The sequence below is a fragment of the Sus scrofa genome, chromosome 12, assembly GCF_000003025.6.
Source record: "Sus scrofa isolate TJ Tabasco breed Duroc chromosome 12, Sscrofa11.1, whole genome shotgun sequence".
NCBI classification, from domain to species: Eukaryota; Metazoa; Chordata; class Mammalia; order Artiodactyla; family Suidae; genus Sus; species Sus scrofa.
In genome coordinates, this window is record NC_010454.4 from 14611938 (window position 1) to 14638176 (window position 26239).

The 26239-nt window shown below is 43.6% G+C and overlaps 1 protein-coding gene across 4 annotated transcripts; it reads right to left on the minus strand.

Annotated features, from left to right (window-relative positions):
• On the minus strand, positions 240-26009 carry MILR1 (mast cell immunoglobulin like receptor 1). Of its 4 annotated transcripts, XR_002337062.1 has the most exons (10): positions 24673-26000; positions 19498-19767; positions 17027-17311; positions 15060-15173; positions 9465-9554; positions 8544-8600; positions 8348-8416; positions 7852-7932; positions 3242-3371; positions 240-557 (listed from the first exon to the last, which is right to left on the minus strand). XR_002337062.1 is itself a non-coding variant. In XM_021066766.1 (9 exons), exons 1-8 carry the CDS (start codon positions 24758-24760, stop codon positions 7880-7882), a joined length of 1026 nt encoding a protein of 341 aa, XP_020922425.1. In that variant the 5' UTR covers positions 24761-26009; the 3' UTR covers positions 240-557; positions 7852-7879. The 4 variants fall into 4 exon arrangements, 3 of the variants coding, with proteins under 3 accessions (XP_020922425.1, XP_020922424.1, XP_020922423.1); XM_021066766.1 differs by lacking the exon at positions 3242-3371 and having other exon boundaries at positions 24673-26009; XM_021066765.1 differs by lacking the exons at positions 240-557; positions 3242-3371 and adding an exon at positions 3491-5061.

Below are 26239 nucleotides of genomic sequence, written 5' to 3' on the forward strand. Positions count from 1 at the left end.
TAATCCTTATTAGTCGCTTCATTTGCAGGTATTTTCTCCCAATCTGTGAGTTGTCTTTTTCATTTTGTTTAGGGTTTCCTTTGCTGCGTAAAAACATTTAAGCTTAATTAGGTTCCATTTAGTTTTGTTCTTATTTTCATTACTCTAGGAGGTGGAGCTGAGAAGATAATTGCTATGGTTAATTCACCCTCAGTGTTGATTGATATTTTGGCTAGTGTGATAGCTATTTTGATTGGCGCTTTTTTTTTTTTTTTCTTTTTTAAGCTCTCTTAAGCCACATCATAACTCTCCTTCTATTTGGTGAGATCAGAAACTTGAAAAATTACAGTTCCCTTGCTGCAGGGTATGGCTGTGGATATCTTCCACCAATCAAATGCACGTGCATGGGCTCTTGAAAGTAGAAGAGAGGTGGTGGTTTTCACTAAAAAGCAAATGTCTCCAAGTAGCAAAGCTCCATACTCCACTGGGCTACAGTTTCTGGATGAGGCAGTTGTGGCAGAGGCAATGACGGTAACAATAGCAGCAGTAGTTCTCTGTTCTCCAAATTGAAAGGAAATCTATGGATAAATTATTAAAATTGAAAAGAGACGTTAGCAAGGTTGGTGGATACAAAGTGAACCACCAAGATTGTGTTTCTGTGTATCAACAACGTGAAATAAAAATGCAACTTATCAGAGTTCCCATTATGGCGCATCAGAAGCAAATCTCACATAATCATGAAGTTGCAGGTTCGATCCCTGGCCTCACTCAGTGGGTTAAGGATCTGGCATTGCCGTGAGCTATGGTGTAGGTCACAGATGCAGCTCAAATCTGGCATTGCTGTGGCTCTGGCGTAGGCCAGCAGCTGTGGCTCGGATTAGACCCCTAGCCTGGGAACCTCCATATGCCGAGGGTGCGACTCTAAAAAGACAAAAAAAAGACCCAAAAAAAAAAAAAATGCAGCTTATCATAGCATCAGAATATCAAGTGCTTAGGACTAAATCTAACAAAAGATGTACAAGATGTTTATGCAGAAAATGATAGAATGCTATGGAGAGAAATGAAGAAGACACAAATGGTGACATGTTTGTAGTTTGGAAAACTCATATTGTAAAAATGCTCATTCTTCCCAAATTCATCTACAAATTCAATACAGTAGCAATCAAAATCCCCATTATTATTATTTTTGGCTTTTTAGAGCTGCATCCCTACAGCATATGGAGGTTCCCAGGCTGGGGTCAAATTGGAGCTGTAACTGCCGGCCTACATCACAGCCACAGCAACATGAGATCCAAGCTGTGTCTGTGATGTACACCACAGCTCACAGTGACACCAGATCTCTGACACACTGAGCGAGGCCAGGGATCAAACCTGCATCCTCATGGATACTAGTCGGATTCACTTCTGCAGCACCACAACAGGAACCCCCATATTTATTTTTTTTCTTTAAGAAATAAGCTGATTTTAGAATTTTAGATTTATGTGGAGGAGTTCTCTTGTAGTGCAGTGGGTTAAGGATCCAGCATTGTCATTGCAGCAGCATGGTCAGTGCTGTGGCATGGTTTCTATCCCTGGCCCAAGAACTTCCACTTGCCATCGGTGCAGCAAAAAAAAAAAAAATCTACAGTTCTTGTTGTGACTCAGCAGGTTATAAACCCAACTAGTATCCATGAAGATGCAGGTTCAGTCCCTGGCCTTGCTCGATAAGTTAGGATTCAGCACTGCTGTAAGCTGTGGTGTAGGTCACAGGTGCGGCTCAGATCCCATGTTGCTGTTGCTGTTGCTGTGGCATAGGCTGGCAGCTGCAGCTCAGATTCGACCCCTAGCTGCAGAACTTCTACTTTTTTAGGGGCGCAGGTGCAACCCTAAACAAACAAAAAACTAAAATTTACATGAAAATGCAAAAGATCAAGAATAACTAAGACATGCTTTAAAAAGGTGGGAAAATTGCTCTTCCATTATCAAAACATATTTAAAAGCTGAGTATGGCAATGATACCGGAGAGATAAGTGGAGCAATGAAACAGAATCTAAAGCCCAGAAAGAAACCCAGATGTATATGGACATTTGATTCGTGATAAAGATGATGCTGAGTTTAGTGGGAAAAGAACAGTCTTTTTAGTAGACTGTGCTGGAGCAACCGAGTATATCCATGCAGGGAAGGAGAAAGAAATATGATGCCGATTTCACATCATTCATAGAAACAATTCCAAGGGGAGATAAACCAAAGTATGAAAGTAAACTAAAAAATGCTATATACTACTACATAATAATACCTGTATGATCTCCAGTTGAGAAGATATTTCTTCCCCTGGACACACTTACATGGAAAAACACTAATAAAGGAAATGGCAGACACACCAAATGCTTAAAATTAAAACTTTTTTATCAGAAGGTACCATTAAGAGAAAATCAAGCTACAGAGTAGGAGAATTTAAAAATTCTATTTAAGGAGTTCCGTCATAGCTCAGTGGTTAACGAATCCGACTAGGAACGATGAGGTTGTGGCTTGATCCCTGGCCTTGCTCAGTGGGTTAAGGATCCGGCGTTGCCGTGAGCTGTGGTGTAGGTTGAGATCCGGCTTGGATCCCGGGTTGCTGTGGTCTGGCATAGGCCGGCGGCTACAGCTCCGATTCGACCCCTAGCCTGGGAACCTCCATATGCCAAGGGAGCAGCCCAAGAAACGGCAAAAAGACAAAAAAAAAAAAAAAAAAAAATCAGGGTTCCTTTCATGGCTCAGTGGAAACAAATCTGACTAGTATCCGTGAAGACGCAGATTCATCCCTGGCCTTGCCTGTGGGTTAAGGATCTGGTGTTGCCATGAGCTGTCATGTATGTTGCAACCATAGCTCAGATCCTGCATTGCTGTAGCTGTGGCCAGTGGCTGCAGCTCCAATTTGACCCCTAGCCTGGGAACCTCCATATGCCACGGGTACAGCCATAAAAAAAAAAAAAAAGTCAAAACACCTCAGTGGAAAAACAGGCTGAGTGTCTCAAATAGGCACTTTATACAAGAAGAAATCCAAATGACCTGTAAATATATGAAAAGCTACTCAACTCTGTTAGTCATCAGGGAAATGTGAATTAAAATCACAATGAGATGCAACTCTAAGTGTGGTTAAACTAAGACAAGCAGACAGCACCAGTGTTGCTGAAGATGTAGGGGAATGGGAGCATTCACTCTGCCCATGGGAATGAAAAGGTGGTAGAGCTACTTTGGAAAGAAGTGTGGCAAGATCTGTTTAGACCAGAGATAAACATACCCCATGTCCCAGGAATTCCACTTCTGTGTAGATTCAGTGTGATTGCATGCACACGGGAGTAGTGTAAGCATGGTCAGAGCCACCCGGTTTGTAAGAGCCCCAAGCTGGCAGCAACCCACATGTCTGGCAGCTGTAGAATAGATCAATTCTAGTGTATTCAAACAAGACAATACTATTCAGCAGGGGGAATAAATTAATTACAACTACAGGTAGCAACATGGATAAATCTCCGAATATAATGTTGACCAAAAAGAGCCAGACACGGATAAATACTGTATGATTCCATTTATATTAAATTTAAAAGCAGGCAATACTGGAGTTCGCTTGTGCGCAGCAGGTTAAGGATCCAGTGTTGTCACTGCAGCATCTTGGTCACTGCTGTGGCGCCAATTCGATCCCTAGCTCTAGAACTTCCACATGCCGCAGGTGTGTGTGTGGGGAAACCCAGCCAAAACTAACAACGATACCTGTGAATACATACTTAGGTGATAAAACTATAAAGAAAAGTAAAGATGTTGGAAATCCTGTGAAATCAGATTGTTATGATCATTATACAACTACAGATGTGATAAATTCATTTGAGTAATAAAAAGTTAAAAAAAAGTAAAGATGTAATTCCCAGAAAACAGCAGTTAAGTTAGGAGTTCCCACTGTGGCTCAGTGGGTTAAGGATCTGGTGTTTTCTCTCTGTTGGCATGGGTTTGATCCCCGGCCCAGCAGAGTGGGTTAAGGATCAGGCGTTGCCACAGATGTAATGTAGGTCACAGCTGCGGCTTGGGTTTGATCCTCAGCCTGGGAACCTATGAACATATGAATGCCGTGGGTGCAGCCAAAATGAAAAAAAGAGTAAAGTTGGGGAGGTGGGGTTGTAATTGGGGTAAATCATGCAGAGGGCTTCTGGGGTGCTGGCAACATTCTACCAGTAGTATTTACTTGGTATAATTTACTAAACTGTAGATATATATTTTATGCATTTTCATATCATATGTGCTCTCTTTTACAACAACAAAAATTTAAAGAATATGTAAATTTGAAAAAGAGCCAAGGTGAAACTTCAAGACATGAAAAAAGTATAAGTGCTGAAATGAAAACTCAACAGATCCTCTTCCTCTTCTTCCCCTCCTAAACAATTCAGTTTAGAAGGCATGGGGGGAGCTTCCATGTCTGTGCAAGGAGTAGGTGCAGGCAGACAACTCACTCAACTCCACGTAGAGTCAGAGTTGAGTGAGGAGGGTGTTGTGAGGACAATGTGAAAATAAGTCACAAAACACTGATCGCCTGCAACTGGGTATGTGTGCAACCCTTGGCAGTTATTATTGCTGTTAGTGTTCTAGTTGTCCTAAAGGAACTGTTGAGAGATGACAAACAGCCCCCAGTCACATCTTCTGGGTCTCACCTCTGATTCCAGCTGCATCTGAAGCCTCCCTCAGTTTGTGTTGACAGTGACTTGCTTCCTGTGTACAACATATACCACTCATTTCTGCCTTGGGGCTTTCCAGTGCCCTGGGTGAGAGGCCAGTGGACGCCCCACTTAGCATGCCCAGCCTAGAAGTGGGGGAAGCATCCCCTCCTGGGGCAACCCTCAACCAGTGGGGCATGGCAACCGATGGATAAATGCTTCTCGCTGTCCATCATCAAGCGGACAATTCTGAGACATTTTCACGCCTCAGACATTCCAGTGGGATCAGAACCCAGTGGCTCACAGTGATGCCCAAGTCAACCTTTCGCCCTTGTTCTGGCTTTTCCTCCAGCTGTTCATGCCTGTTCCCTGGTGTCCCTCTGTTCCACAGGAGGCCTCTTCTCAGGCTCTGCCTTCAAGGCTAGGTCAGGATAGAACTAAGTATCAGAAGGCCATAGAAAGTGGCCCTGGGAAACAGAATTACTCACAGGGTGAATGGCAACAAGGACTGTGCTGGTGGGAAGGGGAGTGGAGATAATCCTTACATGCCTTAGCTTCACAATTATTGAGACTTGCCTCCACAGTGGGGAAGGGGCAGAGGTAGATAATGAAGCACTAGGTTATGCAATAGTTCTCGTACTTGAAAGGCAAGAGGCAATGGTAATTATATGGATCGTGGAGGTGATTGGCTTCTACCAACTGCTTTGGAAGGTTTGCAAAGAGAAAATGAGAGGCTGTGGATTCAGGGCATGCTGTGAAACCCAGGGCACTCTGGACTCCAAGACTTCAGAAGGTCTTAATGGGATCAAATCCAGTTATTGGTTTCTCAGCCATTTGCTAGCCCCTCCCCACTCCTAGTGTTGGCTTCTTCTTTCTTTCACTCTCCTTGGGCCCCCCTGCTCCCAGTGATGGCCTCTTATATAAATGACCTGCACTAAGTCCTTGCCTCAGGCTCTGCTTTAAGGAGGCATGAAGACATGAAGAAGCTAATAGTGGCCAAGTTTATGACCTCAAAGACTTAAAGATTTCTCAGGGAAGCAGCCAATTAGTATGACTCAGGGTAAGCATCATCGTACTATGAATAGCTCACTTTTTTTTAGTTCTTACTTTGTGCCTGGCCCTTTTACATCCATTACCCGAATTAATTCTCACAGCAGGTCCATGATGTATGTATTATTTCTCTCTCTCTCTCCTCCTTTCCCTACCACCTCAAGGGAGGAACTGAAGCCCAGAGAGTTTATGACCCTTACACAGCACATGACTCAGCCAAATCCAGCTCCAGAAACCCCACACTCTTAGCTATTCCCTTCCAATAACTATTCCCTTCAAATAAAAATATCAATAGAGAAAGGGGGGAAATTATGCTCATGAAATGCTATTTAATGGCAAAAAAATCAAATTTATCTGGACTTGTGTGTACAGTGTTCCATCCCACTATGACGGATTTTTTTTTTTTTTTTTTTTTTTTGGTCTTTTTAGGGCTGCACCCTCGGCACATGGAGGTTCCCAGGCTAGGGGTCCAATCGGAGTTGTAGCCACTGGCCTACACCAGAGCCACAGCCACTTGGGATCCAAGCCAAGTCTGCAACCTACACCACAGCTTATGGCAACTCCAGATCCTTAACCTACTGAGCAAGGCCAGGGATGGAACCTGAGTCCTGATGGATGCTAGTCAGATTGTTAACCACTGAGCCATGATGGGAACTCCCCATCCTGCTCTGAAGATGCATTCCCACAGCTAGTGTTTCTGCTGCTCTTTGCTAGGATTTAACTCCCAGTTCAACCACTTACCAAGTTGGGACGACCTTGTAAAATTATTTAGCCCATCTGAGCCTAAGTTTCCTTATCTGTAAGAGCAAATGAATAATATTGGCTCTGTAGGATGTCACACAGAGTTAGTGTCTAACCGCTGATAGTTGGGATTTTTCTAGTCAGAGGCCCATTGTTGGGAACGGTTAGGCTGAGGTTCAGACAGCGCCGCCCACCCCCCACCCCAGAAGAAGAGCAGAGCAGAAATATTTTGGGAAGGTTATTCTGTTTGTCTAGAACTCTAGAAATGCCTCTTGGCTTTATTGGACTTTATTTATGATTTCTAGGATGATTCAAAGCCAAAACCATTTTGTCCCCTGAAGGGGGCCGAATGGTGGCTCCCCAAAAAGATATGTCTTAATTCCTAGCACTGTGAATATCACCTTATTTGGGAAAAGGCTATTTGCAGGTGTGACTAAGTTAAGGCTCTTGAGAGGAGGTCCTCCTGGATTATCTGTGTGGCCCTACATCTGCTGACCAGTGTCTTTATAAGAGAAAGGCAGAGGGAGAGACTGGAGATACTGCCACGAGCCAAGAGCCATCAGGAGCCACCAGGAACTAGAGGCAGGGGCAAGGAAGGATTCCCTCCTAAGGCCTTTGGAGGAGCATAGCCCTACCGACACCTTGATTTGGATTTTTTGGCCTCTGGAACTATTAGAAGATACATTTCTGTTATTTTAAGCCACTAGTTTGTGGTCATTTGTTACAATAGTCCTGGGAAACAAATCCATTCTCTCCTCTCCTAGCTCAACTCTCTCTCCACAGAGGCTGATGGGAAATGAAGCACATGAGGGCATGCCTTTGACATGAGCTAAATCTTAAGGACTGAGAAAGTCTGTGGACATCAGAGTAAATATTTCTGCAGGCTGCTGAAAGCTGAGAGCAGATTTTACTGGCAGTGGGGAATAAATGTGTACTTGTTGAGTAATCTTGCCTTCCTCCAATGGTGACCGCAGGTGCCGTTTTCTTCGGACACCTTTCGAAGGTCACCAATTTTTGCTTTAGAATTTAGATGTGATTTTTGCTGTGTGGTTTCCTTCTGAACCTTCAGTGGGCATGGGGGTGGAGAAACCAAAAGATGATCATTGTCCTGCTTCCAGGATGCACTTACGGTCTAACGATTACTCTTTATTAAATGAAGTGGAAGTGAGGGAAATGATCGATGCCTAAAAAGAGTAAAAGCATTTACAACTTGTCACCGGTCGGGACCCCACCTGACAGGACTGCTGTCTGATGACAGGAGTGGATGTACCTGAACAGGCCAAAGGAATAGTGTTGAAAAATGAAAAACAGGGATTCACTTTAGGTAATGGGAAACATTTTTAAGTGTCAGTCGTGTGCTTTTTTTTTTTTTTTTTTTTTTTTTTTTTAGTGTAAATCAGCTTTATACAAAGCATCTTACCATGAGATGTAGACTGTATCTTTAAATCTCAGAAGTTGAGTTCAGTATAGACATAGTCAGTTTTATAATCATTAGAGGCTTCTGAAATATGAAAGAGAAAATAATTCGGTAAACTTAGGATATCTATCCACAGAAGCTCTTAAAAAATTCTCCCTTAGGTGGGTGGCCTGACAGAACCAAGTATTAACTGGTTTCCCCCCCACCCCAGACTGTATTAAATACTTTATTCTTGACAATGTTTTAGAGGTGCCCTTCCATCGTCCTCTCTGGATTTTTCATGTGATAGTCTCCCCCACCACCTCCTTCCCTCCTCCCCAGCCACCCATCCCGATGGAATTTGTTAGGAGCTGTGGTACTCGTTGCTATTGGTTTCCTCGGATGTGCATATTGCCCACATCCACCCAATCCTCGGGTTCCTGAAGCCTAGGAGGATGATGGTCTCACAGAGACCACTGTCCTGTTTCAGCAGCATCTCTTAGCCCAAACCATTACTCACCCCAATCTCTTGGTGCCACAGCCTGAAACGCGGGGGTGGCATAATGTATCTCCTGGGAGCCTTCAGTCTCTGGGTAAAAGACAAGAAACAGAGGGATTGGGCCTAAAATTCAAACCTCTGATTACTGGAGGGCAGGGGCTTAGCCAGCTACCTGCAACTTGGCATGTCACCTCAAAACTTTGTAGAGAATACTTACCGTCTTGGGCTATGGGAACACATTGTCTTGATTCTAAGTCAGGCACTGATTCCTCATCTGTAAATAAGAATGATATAAATTGGGAGTTAGTGGTGTTTGCACCAGACAGGGCAGGTAAGTTGCTTAACACTGTGCCAGGAACATGGCCAGCCCTCAGTTAACATTGGCTAGCATTGTTCTCACTGTTGACTGGGGCCTGTAAAGCAACAAATGATGCCAGCTTTAAGAAGTGGTCATAAAAGAAATTTGAACACAATATGGATCATTCTGAACTGATAGGAAGAAATCTCTAAGATACGTTTGTAAGTGAAAAAAAAAATCAAGGTGTAGAATGGCATCTGTGACATACTACATTTATATTAGATGCTAACATACACATAAAATATCTGTGCAAGGGGAATTTCTTGGTGGCACAGCGGGTTAAGGATCCAGTGTTGTCACTGCTGTGGCATGGGTTTGATCCCTGGCCCAGGAATGTCCAAGCATGCCATGGGCACGGCATGTGTGTATACAGATATGTATACATGGAAGGATTTTTATTTTTATTTAATTTTTTTTCTTTTTAGGGCCACGCCCTTGGCATATGGAGGTTCCCAGGCTAGGGGTCTAATGGGAGCTATAGCTGCCAGCCTATACCACAGCCACAGCAACGCGGATCCTTAACCCACTGAGCGAGGCCAGGGATCCAACCCACAACCTCATGGTTCCTAGTCAGATTTGTTTCTGCTGCGCCATGACGGGAACTCCTGGAAGGATTTTTAACGACTGGTTGTTGCCCCCCTGGAAAGTGAGATTGTCAGGGTGGAAGGGAGCCACTATACTCTGCTTCTTCAATTTTTTACCCATTATCTATACGACCTGAAAAAAATCAAAAAGACGAAAACCTAAAACCAACCAAAATATCCAACAAAGTTCTCTTACCTTCTTGCTTACTACAGATATTTGCATATATTCCAGCTTCCATGGACGTATTTTCATAGACTCTGGATTTATTTTCTTTCATAGCTTTTCCTAAATAAATTGGTGCAGAATCATTAAATTAAATTGGTGCAGAATCATTAAATTAAATCATTAAATTCAGCCGCATTTTTTCTCTTCTCCTCTGTCAAAAAGCAGAATTCCCCAATATTCTGAAAGAATGACCTGCTCCAGTGGCCTAAAACTGTTGTCTGTCTATTGAAGGAAAACCACAGACTCAGTAAGGAGTCCATAGTATCTAATCTCTAAGCCAGGAGCCCTTCTGATTTATTTTCCTGGCTCTGCCTGTCAGATTATACTCAAGATGGCCAGAGACAACTTTTCTTTCCTTCACTGAAAAGAATAGTCTGTAAAAAGCTTTGTAATATCTGTAAGAAAAAGTAAGTTATCCAGCTGAGTTCTAATTAGCCCTGGCCAGTACTCAAGAATATTAATTCCACTTTTGTAAGAACAGACTTTTTATAGGAAGAGGAGATAGGTTTTTAAAATGTATGAGATACAGTCAGTTTAAGAAGATTGAGGGGGAAAAACTGTAATTGTAATGTATACATGTAAGGATAACCTGACCCCCTTGCTGTACAGTGGGAAAATTAAAAAAAAAAAAGATTGAAATCATATCACCCATCTTTTCTGACCACAGCAAGATGAGACTAGAAATTAATGATAAGAAAAAAACTGCGAAAAACACAAACACATGAAAGTTAAACAATATACTACTAAACAACCAGTGAGTCACTGAACAAATTAAAGAGAAAATCAAACAATACCTGGAGGAGTTCCTGTTGTGGCTCACCAGCAGAAAACCCGACTAGGATCCCTGGCCTCACTGAATGGCTTAGAGGGTCTGGTGTTCCCGTGAGCTGTGGTGTGGGTTTCAGACACAACTCAGATCTGGCATTGCTGTGGCTGTGGTGTAGGCCAGTGACTGCCATTCTGATTCAGCCCCTAGCCTGGGAACTTCCATATGCCATGGGTGTGGCCCTAAAAAGATAAAACAACAACAACAACAAATAAACCTGGAGGCAAATGAAGATGGAAGCACACATGATCCAAAATCTAAGGCACTCAGCAAAAGCAGTTCTAAGAAGGAAGTTTTATAATGCAAGCCTACCTCAGGAAACAAGAAAAATCATAAACAACTTAACATGACACCTAAAGGAAATAGAAAAAGAAGAAGCAAAATCTAATATTAGTAGAAGGAAAGAAATAATAAATATTAGAGGAATTCCTGGAGTGGTTCGGTGGTAATGAATCTGGACTAGTAGTATCCATGAGGATGCATGTTGAATCCCTGGCCTCCCTTAGTGAGTTAAGGATCCAGCGTTCCTGTGAACTGTGGTGTAGGTCGAAGACACGGTTCGATTCCCGTATGGCTGTGGTGTAGGCTGGCAGCTGCAGCTCCAATTCAACTCCTAGCCTGGGAACCTCCATATGCCTTGGGTTCAACCCTAAAAAGCAAATAATCATTATAATAATAATGTATCTATTTATATGACTGAGTCATTTTGCTGTACAGCAGAAATTGACACATTTTAAATCAACTATAATTAAAAAAAGAAAAAAGAGGGCTCAAATAAGTAAAATTAGAAATGAAAGAGAAGTTACAGCTGACACCACAGAAATACAAAGGATCATAAGAGATTACTACAAGCAAGTATATGCCAATAAAATAGACAACCTAGAAGGAATGGATTAATTCCTAAAAGTGTACAATTTCCCAAGATTGAATCAGGATGAAAGAGAAAATGTGAACAGACCAATTACCATTCAATATGAAATTCAATCATAATCGAAAAACTCCCAGTAAACAAGTCCAGGACCAGATGGCTTCACAGGTAAATTCTACAAAACACTGAAGAGGAAGGAACTCTTCCAGACTCATTCTATGAATCCAATACCACCCTGATATCAAAACTTGACAAAGACACCACAAAAAAAGGAAAATTACAGGCCCATGTCACGGGTGAACATAAATGCAAGGAGTTCCCGTCGTGGCTCAGCAGTAACGGACCCAACCGGTATCCTGGAGGATGCGGGTTCAATGCCTGGCCTCACTCAGTGGTTTAAAGATCTGGCTTTGCCGTGAGCTGTGGTGTAGGTTGCTGATGTGGCTCAGATCCCACGTTGCTGTGGCCATGGCATAGGTTGGCAGTTGGAGCTCTGATTTGACCCCTAGCTTAGGAACTTACATATGCCACACCTGCAGCCCTAAAAAGCAAATAAATGAAAAACACTGAACAGAATATTAGCTAACCAAATTCAACAATGCATGAAAAAGATCATATACCATCATCAAGTGAAATTTACCCCAGGGATAGAAGGATAGTTCAATATCTGCAACTCAAACAATGTGATACACCACATTACCAAATGAATAAAATCATACGGTAATCTCAATAGATGCAGAAAAAGCTTTTTTGACAGAATTCAACGTCCAGATATAGTAAAAGCTTTCAACAAAGTGGGTACAGGGGGGACATACCTCAACATAATAAAAACCATACTTCCACAGTTAACATTATATTCAGTGTGAAAAGCTGAGAGCATTTCCTTTAAGATCAGGAACCAGGCAATGATGCTCACTCTTGCCACTTTTATTCAACATAGCATTGGGAGTCCTAGCTGCAGTAATCACATAAGAAGAAGGAAAAAAAGGAATCCAAATCGGAAAGACAGACATAAAGCTGTCACTGTCTTGGGTAACAGGATACTATATATAGAAAATCCTGGGAGTTCCCTGTAGCACAGTGGGGTTTTAAGTGTCCGGTGTGTCACTGTAGAGCCCTGGGTCACTACTTTGGTGTAGGTTAGATCCCTACCCCAGGAACTGCTGTTTGCTGTGGGCACAGCCAAGAGAGAGAGAATCCTAAAGATGCCATTGAAGAACTATTAGAGTTAATACATGAATTCAGTAAAGATACAGGATACAAAATTAATATAGAGAAATCAGTTGCATTTCTATACACCACCAGTGAACTATCCAAAAGAGAAAGTAAGAAAACAACTCTATTTGTAATTGCACCAAAAAGAATAGAATACCAGGAATAAATCTAACCGAGGAGGTAAAAGACCTACCCTTGGAAAACCATAAGACACTGATGTTTCCACCCCAGCAACTGGAAAACTATACCATGCTCATGCTCGTGGATTGGAAGAATTAACATAGCAAATGATTGTACTCCCCAAGCCAGTCTGCGTTCAGTGCAATCCCTGTCAAATTTCCAAGGGAATTTTTCACAGAATTAGGACAAATAATTCTAAAGATTTGTATGGAAACACAAAAGACCTCAAATAGTTAAAATAATCCTGAGAAAGAAGAAAGTCAAAGGTATCATGCCCCTTGATTTCAAACTATATATGTAAAGTTAAGGCTGGTTTTACACACACAGACACACACATGCGTATGTAGGTTATACTGGGATGAGATGTAGAGCGTGGGAAACATAGTAATAGTGTAATTCCTTGGTATGGTGACAGATGGTAACTAGAGATCTCACAGTGGTCGTTTCGCAATGTATAGAAGTTTGAAGCACGATGTTGTAACATTGTGTTTTAACATTTTTAAAATGCTTTATGTTACAAAAACAAGAATACATTTTTAGTGTATGAGATGTATATATTTTGACACCTATTTTCTTTTTTTTTTTTCTTTTTAGTGCCACACCCGCAGCATATGAAGGTTCCCAGGCTAGGGGAGCTACAGCAGCGGCCTACGCCACAGCCACAGGAAGCCAGATCCAAGCTGTGTCTGCAACCTACACCACAGCTCACGGCAGCACCGAATCCTTAACCCACTGAGCAAGGCCTGGGATCGAACCTGCAACCTCATGGTTCCTAGTCGGATTCGTTTCCGTTTCTGCTGCGCCAGGAACTCCAACACCTATTTTCAAGTTTCCTGTCAACTAAGTCCCTGACTTGACTGAATTAGGACTCTGTGAAGGTGGGAGAAGGCCAAAAACCTAACATATCACGTAGTTCTCTCCCCAGTTCTGGCGGTATCTCCTGCGGCCGCATTCTACACATCAGAAGCCTGAGGCTCACGCAGGCAAAGGAGCTGATTCAATACCTCTTGGCTGGTTGGCAGGTACTGAGACACACATTGTCTTTGCACAGATTTCCGTATGCTTCCATACTTGTGTGCCAAATACAAAGGCCACTTTGAAATCTTAACTGGAGGCCCTAAGACGTGAATTGTGAAAAGGAGTAAATGAGGCTTAATGCAGCACTTAAGGTGGGGCAGAGAGGAAGGAGGCTCTGTTTGTCCTCATGTACTGAGCTTCCTCCTAGATGTGAACCCACTGAGTAAGCTAAAAAATACAAAGCAAAGCTCTAGCGATAAGACCCATTACATCATTCGCCGGCTTCACGTAAAGTGAAAATGAAGGGTCTCCTGTTTAAAAATTGCTGAGACTTGTAGACCCATGTTCAAAGCAGCACAACTCGAAGTAGCCAAGAGGTAGAACCAACCCAAGATTTCATTGACAGATGAATGGATAAACAAAGTGTGTGTGTATATATGGAATATTATTCAGCTTTAAAAATGAAGGATGGAGTTCCCGTTGTGGCTCAGTAGTTAACGAATCCAACTAGGAACCATGAGGTTGCAGGTTTGATCCCTGGCCTTGCTCAGTGGGTTAGGGATCCAGTGTTGCCGTGAGCTGTGGTGTAGGTCGCAGACATGGCTGGGATCCCGTGTTGCTGTGGCTCTGGTTGTAGCCAGAGCAACAACAAAAACAACTGCTTGTAGCCAGTGGCTACAGCTCCAATTCCACCCCTGGCCTGGGAATTTCCATATGGCACAGGTGCGGCCCTAAAAAGAAAAAAAAAAGAAGGAAATTCTGACACATACACATGTGGATGAACCTTGAGGAGGACATTGTGCTAAGTGAAATAAGCCAGTTAGGGAAGGACAAATTCTGTATGATTCCATTTATATGAAATTTCTAAAGTAGTCAAATTCATAGACACAGCGTAGAACGGTAGTTGCCAGGGCCTGGGAAGAGAGAGAATTGGATGGGATGTGGCCCCAAAAAGACAAAAAAAAAAAATGTGTATTTACAAATTTCAAAACAGTGACAGCGGAGCATTAAACCATAGCACGGGGCCCTGCACAGTTACTGCATGCTCACGAGCAATCTAAATAGGGAAGGCTTTACCAGAGAAAAGAGAACTACATTGCATGTGCACAGTTCAGGAAGTCCTGCGTTACCTTCTTCTTTTGTATCTTTTCCTTTTCCTTCTTTTTTTCATTTTCTTCACATCACATTTTTTTTCTTTTTTTGGCCGCCCTGTGGCATACAGAGTTCCCAGGCCAGGGATCAGATCTGAGCCACAGCTGTGACCTATGTCACAGTGGATCTTTAATCCACTGTGCCTGGCTGGGGATCCAACCTGTGTGCCGATGTTCCAGAGATGCACCACAGCCGAAACTTCTCATGTCTCATTTCTGACTCCCCTTTCCCTTCTTCCTTGCCCTCTGCCCTGCTCTCTGTATCCAAAACCCAGAGAAGACAATGGAAATGCTCCTAAGGAACTTACTTGCTTTGTACTTTGGTAGCATCCAAAATGCCAGAACTAGAATTATTACTATTAGGACCAGTAATAATAACCCCGGAAGCAGGAGCTGCAGGCAGAAAGGACAGCTGTCTCCACCTGGAAGAAGATGGCATTCCCTGGTTACTGCACAGCCTTCTTTTCCAAGGATATTGAACTGTGGAATGTTCTGGAAAAGGCAATCACAACTATCTCCCACGTGAGCCAGTGTACCATGTACCCCAGGTCCCTCCTGCCACAGATACCTGCTGCTCTTGAGAGTTACCTTTTTCGTCAGGGAAGTTCTTAAAGTCAGACAAAGTCTGTCTTCTACAAGTGGTCATATACAAGAAAGAGAAAAGCAGCACAGCATTTAACAGACGATTGCTGGCCTGGCCATTCATTGGGCAAAACCTTTAGTCATGTTGGCATGATTTATGTCACCCAAACAGCTACCACTTACTGAGTATTAACCATATACCGACATTATGTTAAGCACTTTGCATGCATTGCCATATTTATCTCATTGGTACCACTCCCTTTTATAGTTAAGTAGAGTAAGACTCAGAGAGGTTAAGTGACTTTCCTAAGGTCATACAGCTAGTGAATGGAAGGGCCGTGAAACGAAGGCAAAAGCCTGACTCTGGGGCCTGACTCCCACAGGCTACCTCACTTGTTGGAATTTATTGAACACCCAGGTGTGGGCTCTCTTTTTCTGAGGAGGAGGCCAGGTGAGTTGTTCAGTGCCCAAGTGTGTCTGTTACCCTTTTGGACCCAATTTTTCTTCTAGCCTTCTCCTACCTTGACCAATGTCCCTTTATAAGGCCAAGGTTTAAATCTAGAATCCTTAGACTCCTGGAGCTCTGTGCTGGAACATGGCAGTATGGGGAGAGCCAGCCCCAGCCCTGGCCTGGCCCTCTTCCCACCCAGGCTCTGACCCCTGAGGAACTTCACATACACATGGACGTGCCCAACCTGCATGGCCAAATGCTGTCCCTCAGCCCCCACAAAGAGCTCTTGGCTTGGTCCAGGAATGCTCACATCCTGGGGAAAAGACTTGTTCAGTCCTGGAAGGTGGGTTCTGATCCGATTAGGTTAGGAACTTGGGTTCGTGTTCCTAGAGTGAAGTATAGAAAAGTAGGAATATAGGGGCCAGTGGACACATCCCCGTGACTTATGAGAAGCTTATGGGAAGGCACTTGGTTAAGAAGTGCAAAATCAGTGTCCTCCAAAACACAAGGCTAGGACAGAGGCCTTGTCCCAAGCTAAGAGTGGCACTGGAAGTCTAGACTCACCAAGCATTAACACTGGGGCAATAAACAGCCAAGTGGATGGGTGCAGGTGTTAGAAGTAACAAAAATAGGAGTTCCTGTTGTGGCTCAGTGGAAACAAATCTGACTAGTATCCATGAGGACGCAGGTTCAATCCCTGGCCTCACTCCATGGGTTAAGGATCTGGCGTTGCTGTGAGGTGTGGTGTAGGTCGAAGACATGGCTCAGATCCATCGTTGCTGTGGCTGTGGTGTAGGCCAGCAGCTGTAGCTCCAATTCGACCCCTAGCCTGGGAACCTCCATAAGCTGCAGGTGAGGTGTGGCCCTAAAAAGACCAAAAAAAAAAAGTAACAAAAATAATTTTAGAAAGCAAAAGAAAATTAAAAGACCCAGAAGCTTCAAGAGAGATGCAAATTCTAATGTGATTGCTTAGCACCTGAGCAGTGCAAAGTCAAAGCAGGAAGCAGGGTCCAGTCGGGAAGTCTTAATACAAAGTCCCTTCCTGCTCCCGCTTCTAGGCTTTACTGTGGTTCTTTTATGGCAGAAAGCAAACCCATCGGAGCTTGGGGACCCCGCAGAACAAAAGCATTTGGAAGCAGGTGGGCAACATGGGAAGTGGGCAGGCAAAGGAGTAGCTACAGTTTCTAGGAGCAAATCCTGACCCTGTTGAAAGAGTTCAGGTAGCCCTTACCTGGACCTTACCTATTAAGGGTATGGTGACAAATTGACTGTATTTTGCATGGTTTGGCAATCTGTTTTTAGCTTCACACCTATATTCTTTCCCTTCTCCAGTGTTACTCTTGGTTAAGTTAAATTCAGCAGGTTCTCTTACATCCTTGGAAATAGTTGGTGATATGGTGATGTTTTCTTCAAAGAAAGTATAATTGATGGGCAGAGAGCCGTTGAATGAGATGCAGTGTAGCATTATATATTGGTCTGTTTTTGTTTGAATGACGCTAATGTTGAGCACTGGTGCAGCCACTGGGTCTAGAAAAATGAAAAGGCACGTTTAACAGAGAAGCAGGCTAGGATCACTCACTTAGTCCACAAACATGGATGGAAGCCCTACTCTAGTCCCGGATCTTGACCCAAAGTTGAACGGCACCCCTCTTAGGCAGTCAGGAAGCTTACAAGAAGCTGCACTGGGGAAGATCAGTGGGTACGCGGCCAACCCCATGCCCTGTGGCATGAATCAGGTTCTGAGGAAGCCAGAGGGTAGACGGTGCCTCTCTGCTTTGAGGAGCCAGAGGCAGACTTGCCCATTATCGGAATTCACAATTTGTTTGTGGTTGATAGTGAATATGATTTTGTCAAAGATCCAGCTCCAAGTATGTAGTTAAGTGCTTTTATTCCCAATCCTTATGAGATTACAGTGGGGTTTTTTTAACAAAAAAATATAAAAATCTTTTCTAACTATATTGCTATTTACAGAATTCAGCTGTACAGTTATCTTTCACTTCCTCCCCAAAGCAGGAAGTAACCCTAAAAAAAAAAAAAAAAAATTCAAGGGAGATTCTTCTTCTTTTCTTTCCTTTTCTTTTTTTTTTTTTTTTTTTTTTTTTTTGCTTTTAGGGCCGCACATGTGGCATATGGAAGTTCCCAGGCCAGGGGTTGAATCAGAGCTGCAGCTGCTGGCCTACACCACAGCCGCAGCAACGCCAGATCTGAGCTGTATATGTGACCTACACCACAGCTCATGGCAACACCAGATCCTTAACCCACGGAGCGAGGCCAGGGATTGAACCCACATCCTCATGGATACTAGTTGGGTTCATTTCTGCAGAGCCACAATGGGAACTCCTCCCTTAAATCTTATGCAGATAGTCTCATAAAGATCACTTCTCAGGGAAGGTATACATCACTATCACTAGATTGTTAACATGGTAGTAGCCTTAAAAGGTAAGAACCATTGACCTAGAGCAGAGGCATCCGGTAGAATTTTGTATGGTAATGAACTGTTCTGGGTCTGTATTGTCTAATACAGCAGCCACCACACACCTGTGGCTCTTAAGCACTTGAAATGTAACTAATGAGACTGAAGAGCTGTATTTTTTATTTAATCCAATTTTTATTAACTTGAATTTAAATTTAAATAGTGACGTGTAGGAGTTCCCATTGTGGCTTAGCAGTAACGAATCTGACTAGTATCCATGAGGACACAGGTTCGATCCCTGGCCTCACTCAGTGGGTTAAGGATCCGGTGTTGCTGTGAGGTGTGGTGTAGGTCGAAGACATGGCTTAGATCCCACGTTGCTGTGGCTGTGGTGTGGGCCAGCAGCTATAGCTCTGATTTGACCCCTAGCCTGGGAACCTCCATATGACATGGGTGCAGCCCTAAAAAGACAAAAAAAAAAAAAAAAAAGACATGTGGCTAGCTAATGCTACCATACTGGACAGCACAGACCCAGAGAATCACTCAAAGATTTGATCAGTAAGTCAGAGCTCCACTGTGTAAAAGACTCCAGGTACACATAGTACCTGGAAACCCTCTCTCGCTCTCCCAGGAGTCCATTATCAAGGTCACCTTCATGGATGAGGCCGTTAATGCTAGGTTGTGAGAGGCTTGGAGTGGGAAGATGGGAGAGAAAAAGATAGAAGTAATAAATATGATTGGTCAGGAAGAGTGCTAGCTCATGGTCATTGCAAAGGGAAGAAGGTGGGAGAAGCCTAGGGCTCTGAAGACCCTTGCCACAGGGTTCAACGTTGATTCTAAGACTTCTTACTTGAATATTCAGATGAAAAGCCATTTTTACCTACATAATGAGAATCCTAGAGTAAAGAACTAGAAAAAGTATCAACAGTTTTCCAAATTGTTGACATGAGCCTTTTTTGTCTTAGGTTATTAGCCTATTATCTGAAATAGCCAAACATCTTTGGGTGAGAAAGTAAAATGGAATTATTAAGAAAAAAGATCTCAGGACTTCCTATGTGGCTTAGTAGGTTAAGGATCCGATGTTGTCACTGCAGTGGCTTAAGTCAGTGCTGTGGCGCAGGTTCAGTCCCTGGCCTGGGAATTTCCACCTGCCATGAGTGCAGGGGAAAAAAAAAATCTCAGTGACATACTTTCCAGGCTCTTGAAATGAGTGTTAGCAAGCGGAACACAGAGCCCAACCTAGAATAGGACAGAATCCCCCAAATCACAGGGCCCCCAAGGTAACAAGTGCTTTACTTACCCACAAATGTGAAGTTGAACTCATAACTATATTTTGAACAGTTAGAAACTTGGGCTTTGCATTTGTAGGGGCCCAAATCACGGGCTTCTGAGATCGTTAGGTTAAAAGTTGCAGGTTCACCTTTTCTATCATGGCATCCCAGATTTTTCCCACCCAGAAACAAATTATATGTGATTTCTAGCGAATTGTTCTTATGGGAACAAAATAGAGATACATTTTGACCCCTCATGACTTCATGCGTTTTTGATTCCAGGTTTGGAGAAGAGAATTCTGGAAAACAAAATAACACAAGAGAAAGTCCTTGTTAATGTATATTGATAATATTACTCAGTGGTGGTCTAGCCACATTCTGTGCATCAAGGTGGTGGAGAACCCCTGTTCCTGATAAACTTTGTGAAGGTGGGGGATGTCCCTTGCCTGCACGGCCAGACTGAACAGAGGCCCCTCCCAGTGAGAGATGCGTGCCTTACCAAGCTCTCGTGCTGGCTAGGAACTGACCAATCACTCAGAGCTAGAACACCAGTATCAGAAAAAGCCACTCTAGGACCATGTTGGGTCAAGGCGAAAACAAGATGACTCCATAGTCATGCCTGAACGCAGATGAAGACATGAACATTGTCCAAGCCAAAAATGGCCAAATATCCCTCTAAACTGGCTACACTGATGGACTGCTGCTGCTTTTTTTTTTTTTTTTTTTTTTTTTTTTTTTTTTTGTCTTATTGTCATTTTGTCTTTTCTAGGGCCACTCCCTCGGCATATGGAGGTTCCCAGGCTAGGGGTCTAATCAGAGCTGTAGCCACCAGCCTACGCCAGAGCCACAGCAACGCGGGATCCGAGCCGCATCTGCAACCTACACCACAGCTCATGGCAATGCCAGAACCCCAACCCACTGAGTCAGGGCAGGGGTGGAACCCGAAACCTCATGGTTCCCAGTCGGATTTGTTAGCCACTGAGCCACAATGGGAACTCTGACTGCTGCTTCTTTATCCATCACAGCTTTTACCTCGTACTGCTGTTATAATTTCTAGATGTGTTATTAAGATATCGAACCATATCATTATTTCCACTTCCTAAAAGAATCCAGAGTAAAGCCTGCTGCTTGAATCTTCCTCCAAGTCAGCCAATGCAAGTCCAAATCTCATCAGAAGACCTTTCTGACACCCTCTTGCTCGTTCCCAGGGGTATGCATTTTCCTCAAAACCCAACTTTTTTCAACAACACATATGGGAGTTCCCGTCGTGGTGCAGCGGAAGCGAATCCGACTAGGAACCATGAGGTTGTGGGTTCGATTCCCGGCCTCACTCAGTGGGTTAAGGATCCAGCATGGCCGTGAACTGTGGTGTAGGTTGCAGACGTAGCTCAGATCTGGCGTTGCTGTGACTGTGGTGTAGGTCGGCAGCTGTAGCTTGACCCTAGTATGGGAACCTCCATATGCTGCAGGTGCAGCCCTAAAAAGCAAAAAAAAAAAAAAAAAAAAAAAAAACACATATGCTCCTGGGGATCTTTGGCTGGAGAACATTAACAGAAGATAAGGACTCTTCAGTAAAGAGAATAGTACCTAAAAATTAACAATATTTAAAAAATATCATCAGACATCTAGTTAGTGTTCAGATTTCCCTCGTTGTCTGACTTTTCTTTTAGGATCCATAATGGTCCATTGTAGTTAGTTGATATGTTTCTTATGCCTTTTTTCCATCTGAAAACCTTTCCATCCCTTTTGCTCCCCCGGCAATGAACCTGTTGAACATAGCACGTTTTTGTTCCGTAGTGTTTCCCATGGTCCGGATTTTGTTGATCACATTCCAGTAAGTGTGTCCTTCACCATGTTCCTCTGACCCCTGTCTGGAGGCTTGATGAAAGTCAAGCTAGCTTTTATTTTTTTATTTTATTTTATTTTATTTTACTTTTGTCTTTTTGCCTTTTCTAGGGCCGCTCCCGCGGCATGTGGAGGTTCCCAGGCTAGGGGTCGAATCAGAGCTGTAGCCACCAGCCTACACCAGAGCCACAGCAATGCGGGATCTGAGCCGTGTCTGCAGCCTATACCACAGCTCACGGCAATGCCGGATCCTTAAGCCCCTGAGCAAGGCCAGGGACCGAACCTCATGGTTCCTAGTGGGATTTGTTAACCACTGCGCCATGATGGGAACTCCTCGAGCTAGCTTTTATTTAGCAAGAATGCCACCTAGGAGGAAGTGTGTACTTCCACTAGAAGGCATATGAAGTCTGATTATCTCTCTTGTTGTTTGTTAGCAGGCTTTGACAATAATCACCCAGAAGCATTATTTCATTAGAGGCTGCAAAATGGTGATATGCAATTCTGTTATTCCTTCTTCATTTATTATCCAAAATTATCTGAAGAGAAACATCCTTGTCAACTCTTTGGTTATACTGAGGTACAGTTTGCATAAAAAGGCAGGATAAATGCTTGGTTTTCTTCCATTATTGACCAATTTTGAAAATAAGAAATTGGCTTCTTAGTATCTTATAACAGTGAGATAGTTTTCTTTTATTGTTGTTATTTTTGTTTGAGAGTCATTATGAACTCATAGATTTAAACATATTCGGTGTGTTTCAACCCGCTGCAATCATTTTATTCTTATATTGTCTCATATTTTTTTAGCTATAGGGAGCAAACTGGCTCCTGTTTTTTTGTTGGTTTTTTTTTTTTTTTTTTTTTTTTGGCCACCATCCCAGTAGTCTCATGTGTCTGTGTTTTATTATTTTAAAATGCCAAGGGAAGAAATAACCCTCATCAGAAAATCTAATGTAAAAAAAAAAAGGTTATAAAATAATTAAGAGGCATATAGGGGAATGTTTTTATAATACCTCCTTGGAAAAGGTCTTCCAAGTAAGACACAAAATAGGAGCCATAAAGAAAAGACTGAAAAAAGTGACTATCCTAAAACTTTATTTTATTTTATTTATTTTTCTTTTTAGAGTCACACCCATGGCATACGGAAGTTCCCAGGCTAGGGGTCGAATCAGAGCTAAAGCTGCTGGCCTACACCACAGCCACAGCAACACAGGATCGGAGCTGTGTCTGTGACCTACACCACAGCTCATGGCAACACCTGATCCCCAACCCACTGAGCGAGGCCAGGGATCAAACCTGCATCCTCGTGGATACTAGTCAGATTCGTTTCTGCTGAGCCCACAACAGAAGCTCCTATCCTGAAACTTTAAGCTCCTCTATGGAAAAATCAAGACAAATGACAGCCTAGAAAAAAAATATTTAAAGCATAAATGAAAGCATAGGATTTTTTTATGTACATAAACCAACAGCAAGTTAGTAAGAAGAAGACACACAATCAAATTAATGGGCAAAGAACATGAATAGGCAATTCCCAAAAGAAACAGTGCTGGGGCTAGGGGATGGCTTGGGTGGAAGAGGTATTTAGACCCTCAAAATGCCAACAACCTCTCTCGTAATTTTTGATCTGGACAATTAATGTTTTCTCAGTCCACGGAGTTCTGATTTTATGCACGGTCGGGGAGAGGGTGAGAAACTCACACCCATGTTCAAGGTCATTCTTAGTGACCATGCACCTGTTCGGCGTCTTGGGAGGGCATCTTAGCGGCATCTGTAAAAAGTCAAATAGACATGCCCTTGGACCCAGCAGTGTCACTTCTAGGATTTTATTCTGCAGAGATACTCTCACACACTCAGCGTGTCCACAAAATGTGTTTGTACAAGGATGTTTATGTAGTACTGTTTCTATTGAAAAGGAAAAAATGGGACAACCAATAAGGTGATGACGGTTCAATGAATTACGGCTGAGTTCTATTATGAAATGCCACGCAGCTGTTGAAAAAAAAGGAGCTCTCTCTGCATCTCCCTTTTAGAAAAAATGTCTGGGATTTATTATTAATTTTAAAAGGGACGGGTCACGGGCAGGACATAGTCTGTTTACTATGATATTGAAATGAAAAGGACTGTTAATGGTAGTTGCTTCTGAAAGGGGAGAGGGGTCCGAGGGGATGTCACAGAGCTTGCACATTTTATAGTATAGTAACAGCAACGACCTGGGCTCGCTTTTATGAATGGTTCCCCATACACCAGGCTCTGTGCTGAGGGGCATGGCTTGTCTCAGTCCTCACAACACCCCTCCCTGAGAGGTGCTTTTATTTTCCCCACTTCACAGAAGATAGAAATTAAGTTCGTGTACACCCGAAACTAACACAACTTTCTAAGTCAACTATACTCCAGTAAAAATTTCTTTTTTTTTGTCTTTTTAGGGCTGCACCCCGGCACATGGAGGTTCCCAGGCTAGGGGTCCAATCGGAGCTGTACCCGCCGGCCACAGCCACAGCCAACACCAGATCTGAGCCGCATCTGTGACCTACACCACAGCTCAGGGCAACGCCAGATCCTTAACCCACTGAGTGAGGCCGGGGATCGAACCCACAACCTCATGGTTCCTAGTCGGATTTGTTTCTGCTGCGCCACGACAGGAACTCCAAAATTTATTTTTGAAAAAAAGAAATTAAGCTTAAAGTGGTTTCCTTACGTGCCCAGGCTGCCAGCTGGAAAACGGTAGAACCAGGGTTAGGACCACAACAGGCTAACTCTATGAGATAATATGCCTCCCAGTATATATTGTTAGTGTTGATTGAATTATTTTACAATGATTGTTTTTTTATTTTCTAATTACGAAAACAGCATAGGAGTTCCTGTCGTGGCTCAGCAGAAACAAATCTGCCTAGCATCCAAGAGGACGCAGGTTTGATCCCTGGCCTTGCTAGGTGGGCTACAGACCCGGCGTTGCCCTGAGCTGTGGTGTAGGTCACAGACACGGCTGGGATCTGACATTTCTGTGCATAGGCCAGCAGCTATAGCTCCGATTGGACCCCCAGCCTGGGAACCTCCATGTGCCGCGGGAGCGGCCCAAAAAAGACGCAAAAAGAAAAAGGAAAAAAAGAAAACAGCAGAGAAGGAACCATTTCATTGTAAAAAGCAGTCTCAATATTTTGTCTCTGAGTCTCAGGAAAGATCCTTCAACTCCCTCCCTAAAATCACCTCGTTTTGAGCAGTAGGTAATGGAAAAGACTTACCTCTTTGGTTGTTCATCAAAAAGCATAGAAAAACCCATTCATGAATGGTCATGCTTAAAGCTGACCATCTCATTGCTTCGGTGAAGACAGCTTTAGTAGAAGAGTAAAGTAAGTGAAACTTACCATTTGTTTTTCTCATCCTCTCACAATCCAGTGCAGCCTTTTGAACTGGAAGAGAGAAAAGGAACATGAGAAGACTCTTTTTCCACATGGTGTTTCGATTTGGAGGTTCAAGCTTCAGAATGGTAAGGACGCCTTAAATGCGACAGAAGGCAAAATGCCCCCAAAGAATAGTTTGTTCAGATGGCTCCACATTCTCCTGAATGAAATCAAGAGGAGGACGAGGGAGGCTTGGTGGAACCCGGGTGGTAAATCACTTAGAGAACTTCCTCCTTTTTGACCAAGTTAGAGAAGTCAGAGTTGCATGAACAAAGCCTGACACAGAAGACTGGTTGGTGTGACCCTGAGAGTTCTTGTAAGCAGAGATATGGCAGGTTGCCTGTAGTTCAGGCTGGCTGGGAAGTTGGACAGTGGGAAAAGAAAAAGTGTTGTCTTTATGTAAACCCACCTGCTCATCTCTTTCTGGATTCAGCCTATGTCTAAAGGAATTAGCAGAAGTGCGGTTTAGTCTTGGGAAGCAATATTGACTCTACAGAGACACATGGAAACATGGCTGTGGCATAAGCCTGTGGCTACAGGTCTTATTTGACTCCTAGCCTGGGAACCTCCATAGGCCGTGGGTGCAGCCCTAAAAAGACCAAAAAGAAAGAAAGAAAGAAAGAAACGTGGCAGCAGAAATGCCTGATTGTGTTCATTGCTGGTTCCTAGGCCCTGCTCCAAGCTTACTGGGGGTGAAACCTGGGACTCTGAATTTTCACAAGGGCCCCAGTGGTCTCAGAGTCTCTAAATTACAACCCACAGTGACTTGTGATTCACCACTACCCAATCCAGAATTCTCCTGACTCTGCAAAGTGCATGCAGTAACAAAGCCACACACTTTGCTGTTGCCAGCCTGAAGTGGGAAGTGGTGAGAGGTTCCCAAGTGGCAGGAGGTGTAACTGAGCTGGGCCACTTGTGTTACTGATTCTTGTTGCCACCCAGGGTTGGTCCTGTAGGTCTCACACATTCCCATGGACAGGCGCCCTCTCTGTGGGGAAGACAGGGCCCTCCCTGCCCAGGTACAAGTTCCTCTAGGACATCATCCAACCTCCATAAGAACTCACTCCAGGTGCTTCTTGCTCGGGCTCCCCAGGTCCCTCCTGTGGTGGTCAGTCATTTCCGGTCCCACATCTGGCCACCCCTGGGGGTCTGAGCAGAGCCCGGGCCTGCTGCCGTCACCCCCATTTCCTCTTTGTCTGGCCTTCACTGTCTGGAAGCAATTCATCTTATTTAGCTTTCAGTTCATAAAAGGCTTTTATTTCCTTCTGACCTGAAAAGTCACTTCTGGGAGTTCCCGTTGTGGCTCAGTGGTTAACGAATCCATGAGGTTGCAGCTTTGATTCCTGGCCTCACTCAGTGGGTTAAGAATCCTGTGTTGCCGTGAGCTGTGGTGTATGTAGGTCGCAGACGCAGCTCGGTCTGGGCTTGCTGTGGTTCTGGCTTAGGCCGGCGGCTACAGCTCCGATTAGACCCCTAGCCTGGAAACCTCCATATGCCTCATTTGTGGCCCTAAAAAGGCAAAATAAATAAA

What these genes read in the sequence shown, in the direction of transcription:
- MILR1 (XM_021066766.1), bottom strand. Translation starts at nt 24,760, where the DNA reads ATGTGGAAAAAGAGTCTTCTCATGTTCCTTTTCTCTCTTCCAGTTCAA. An exon ending in GAGGATGAGAAAAACAAATG is followed by an intron (nt 19,768 to 24,672) that starts GTAAGTTTCACT and finishes TTTGTTTTCCAG; the next exon opens with AATTCTCTTCTCCAAACCTG. An exon ending in TGTCACCATACCCTTAATAG is followed by an intron (nt 15,174 to 17,026) that starts GTAAGGTCCAGG and finishes ATCTTCTTCCAG; the next exon opens with GTGGAGACAGCTGTCCTTTC.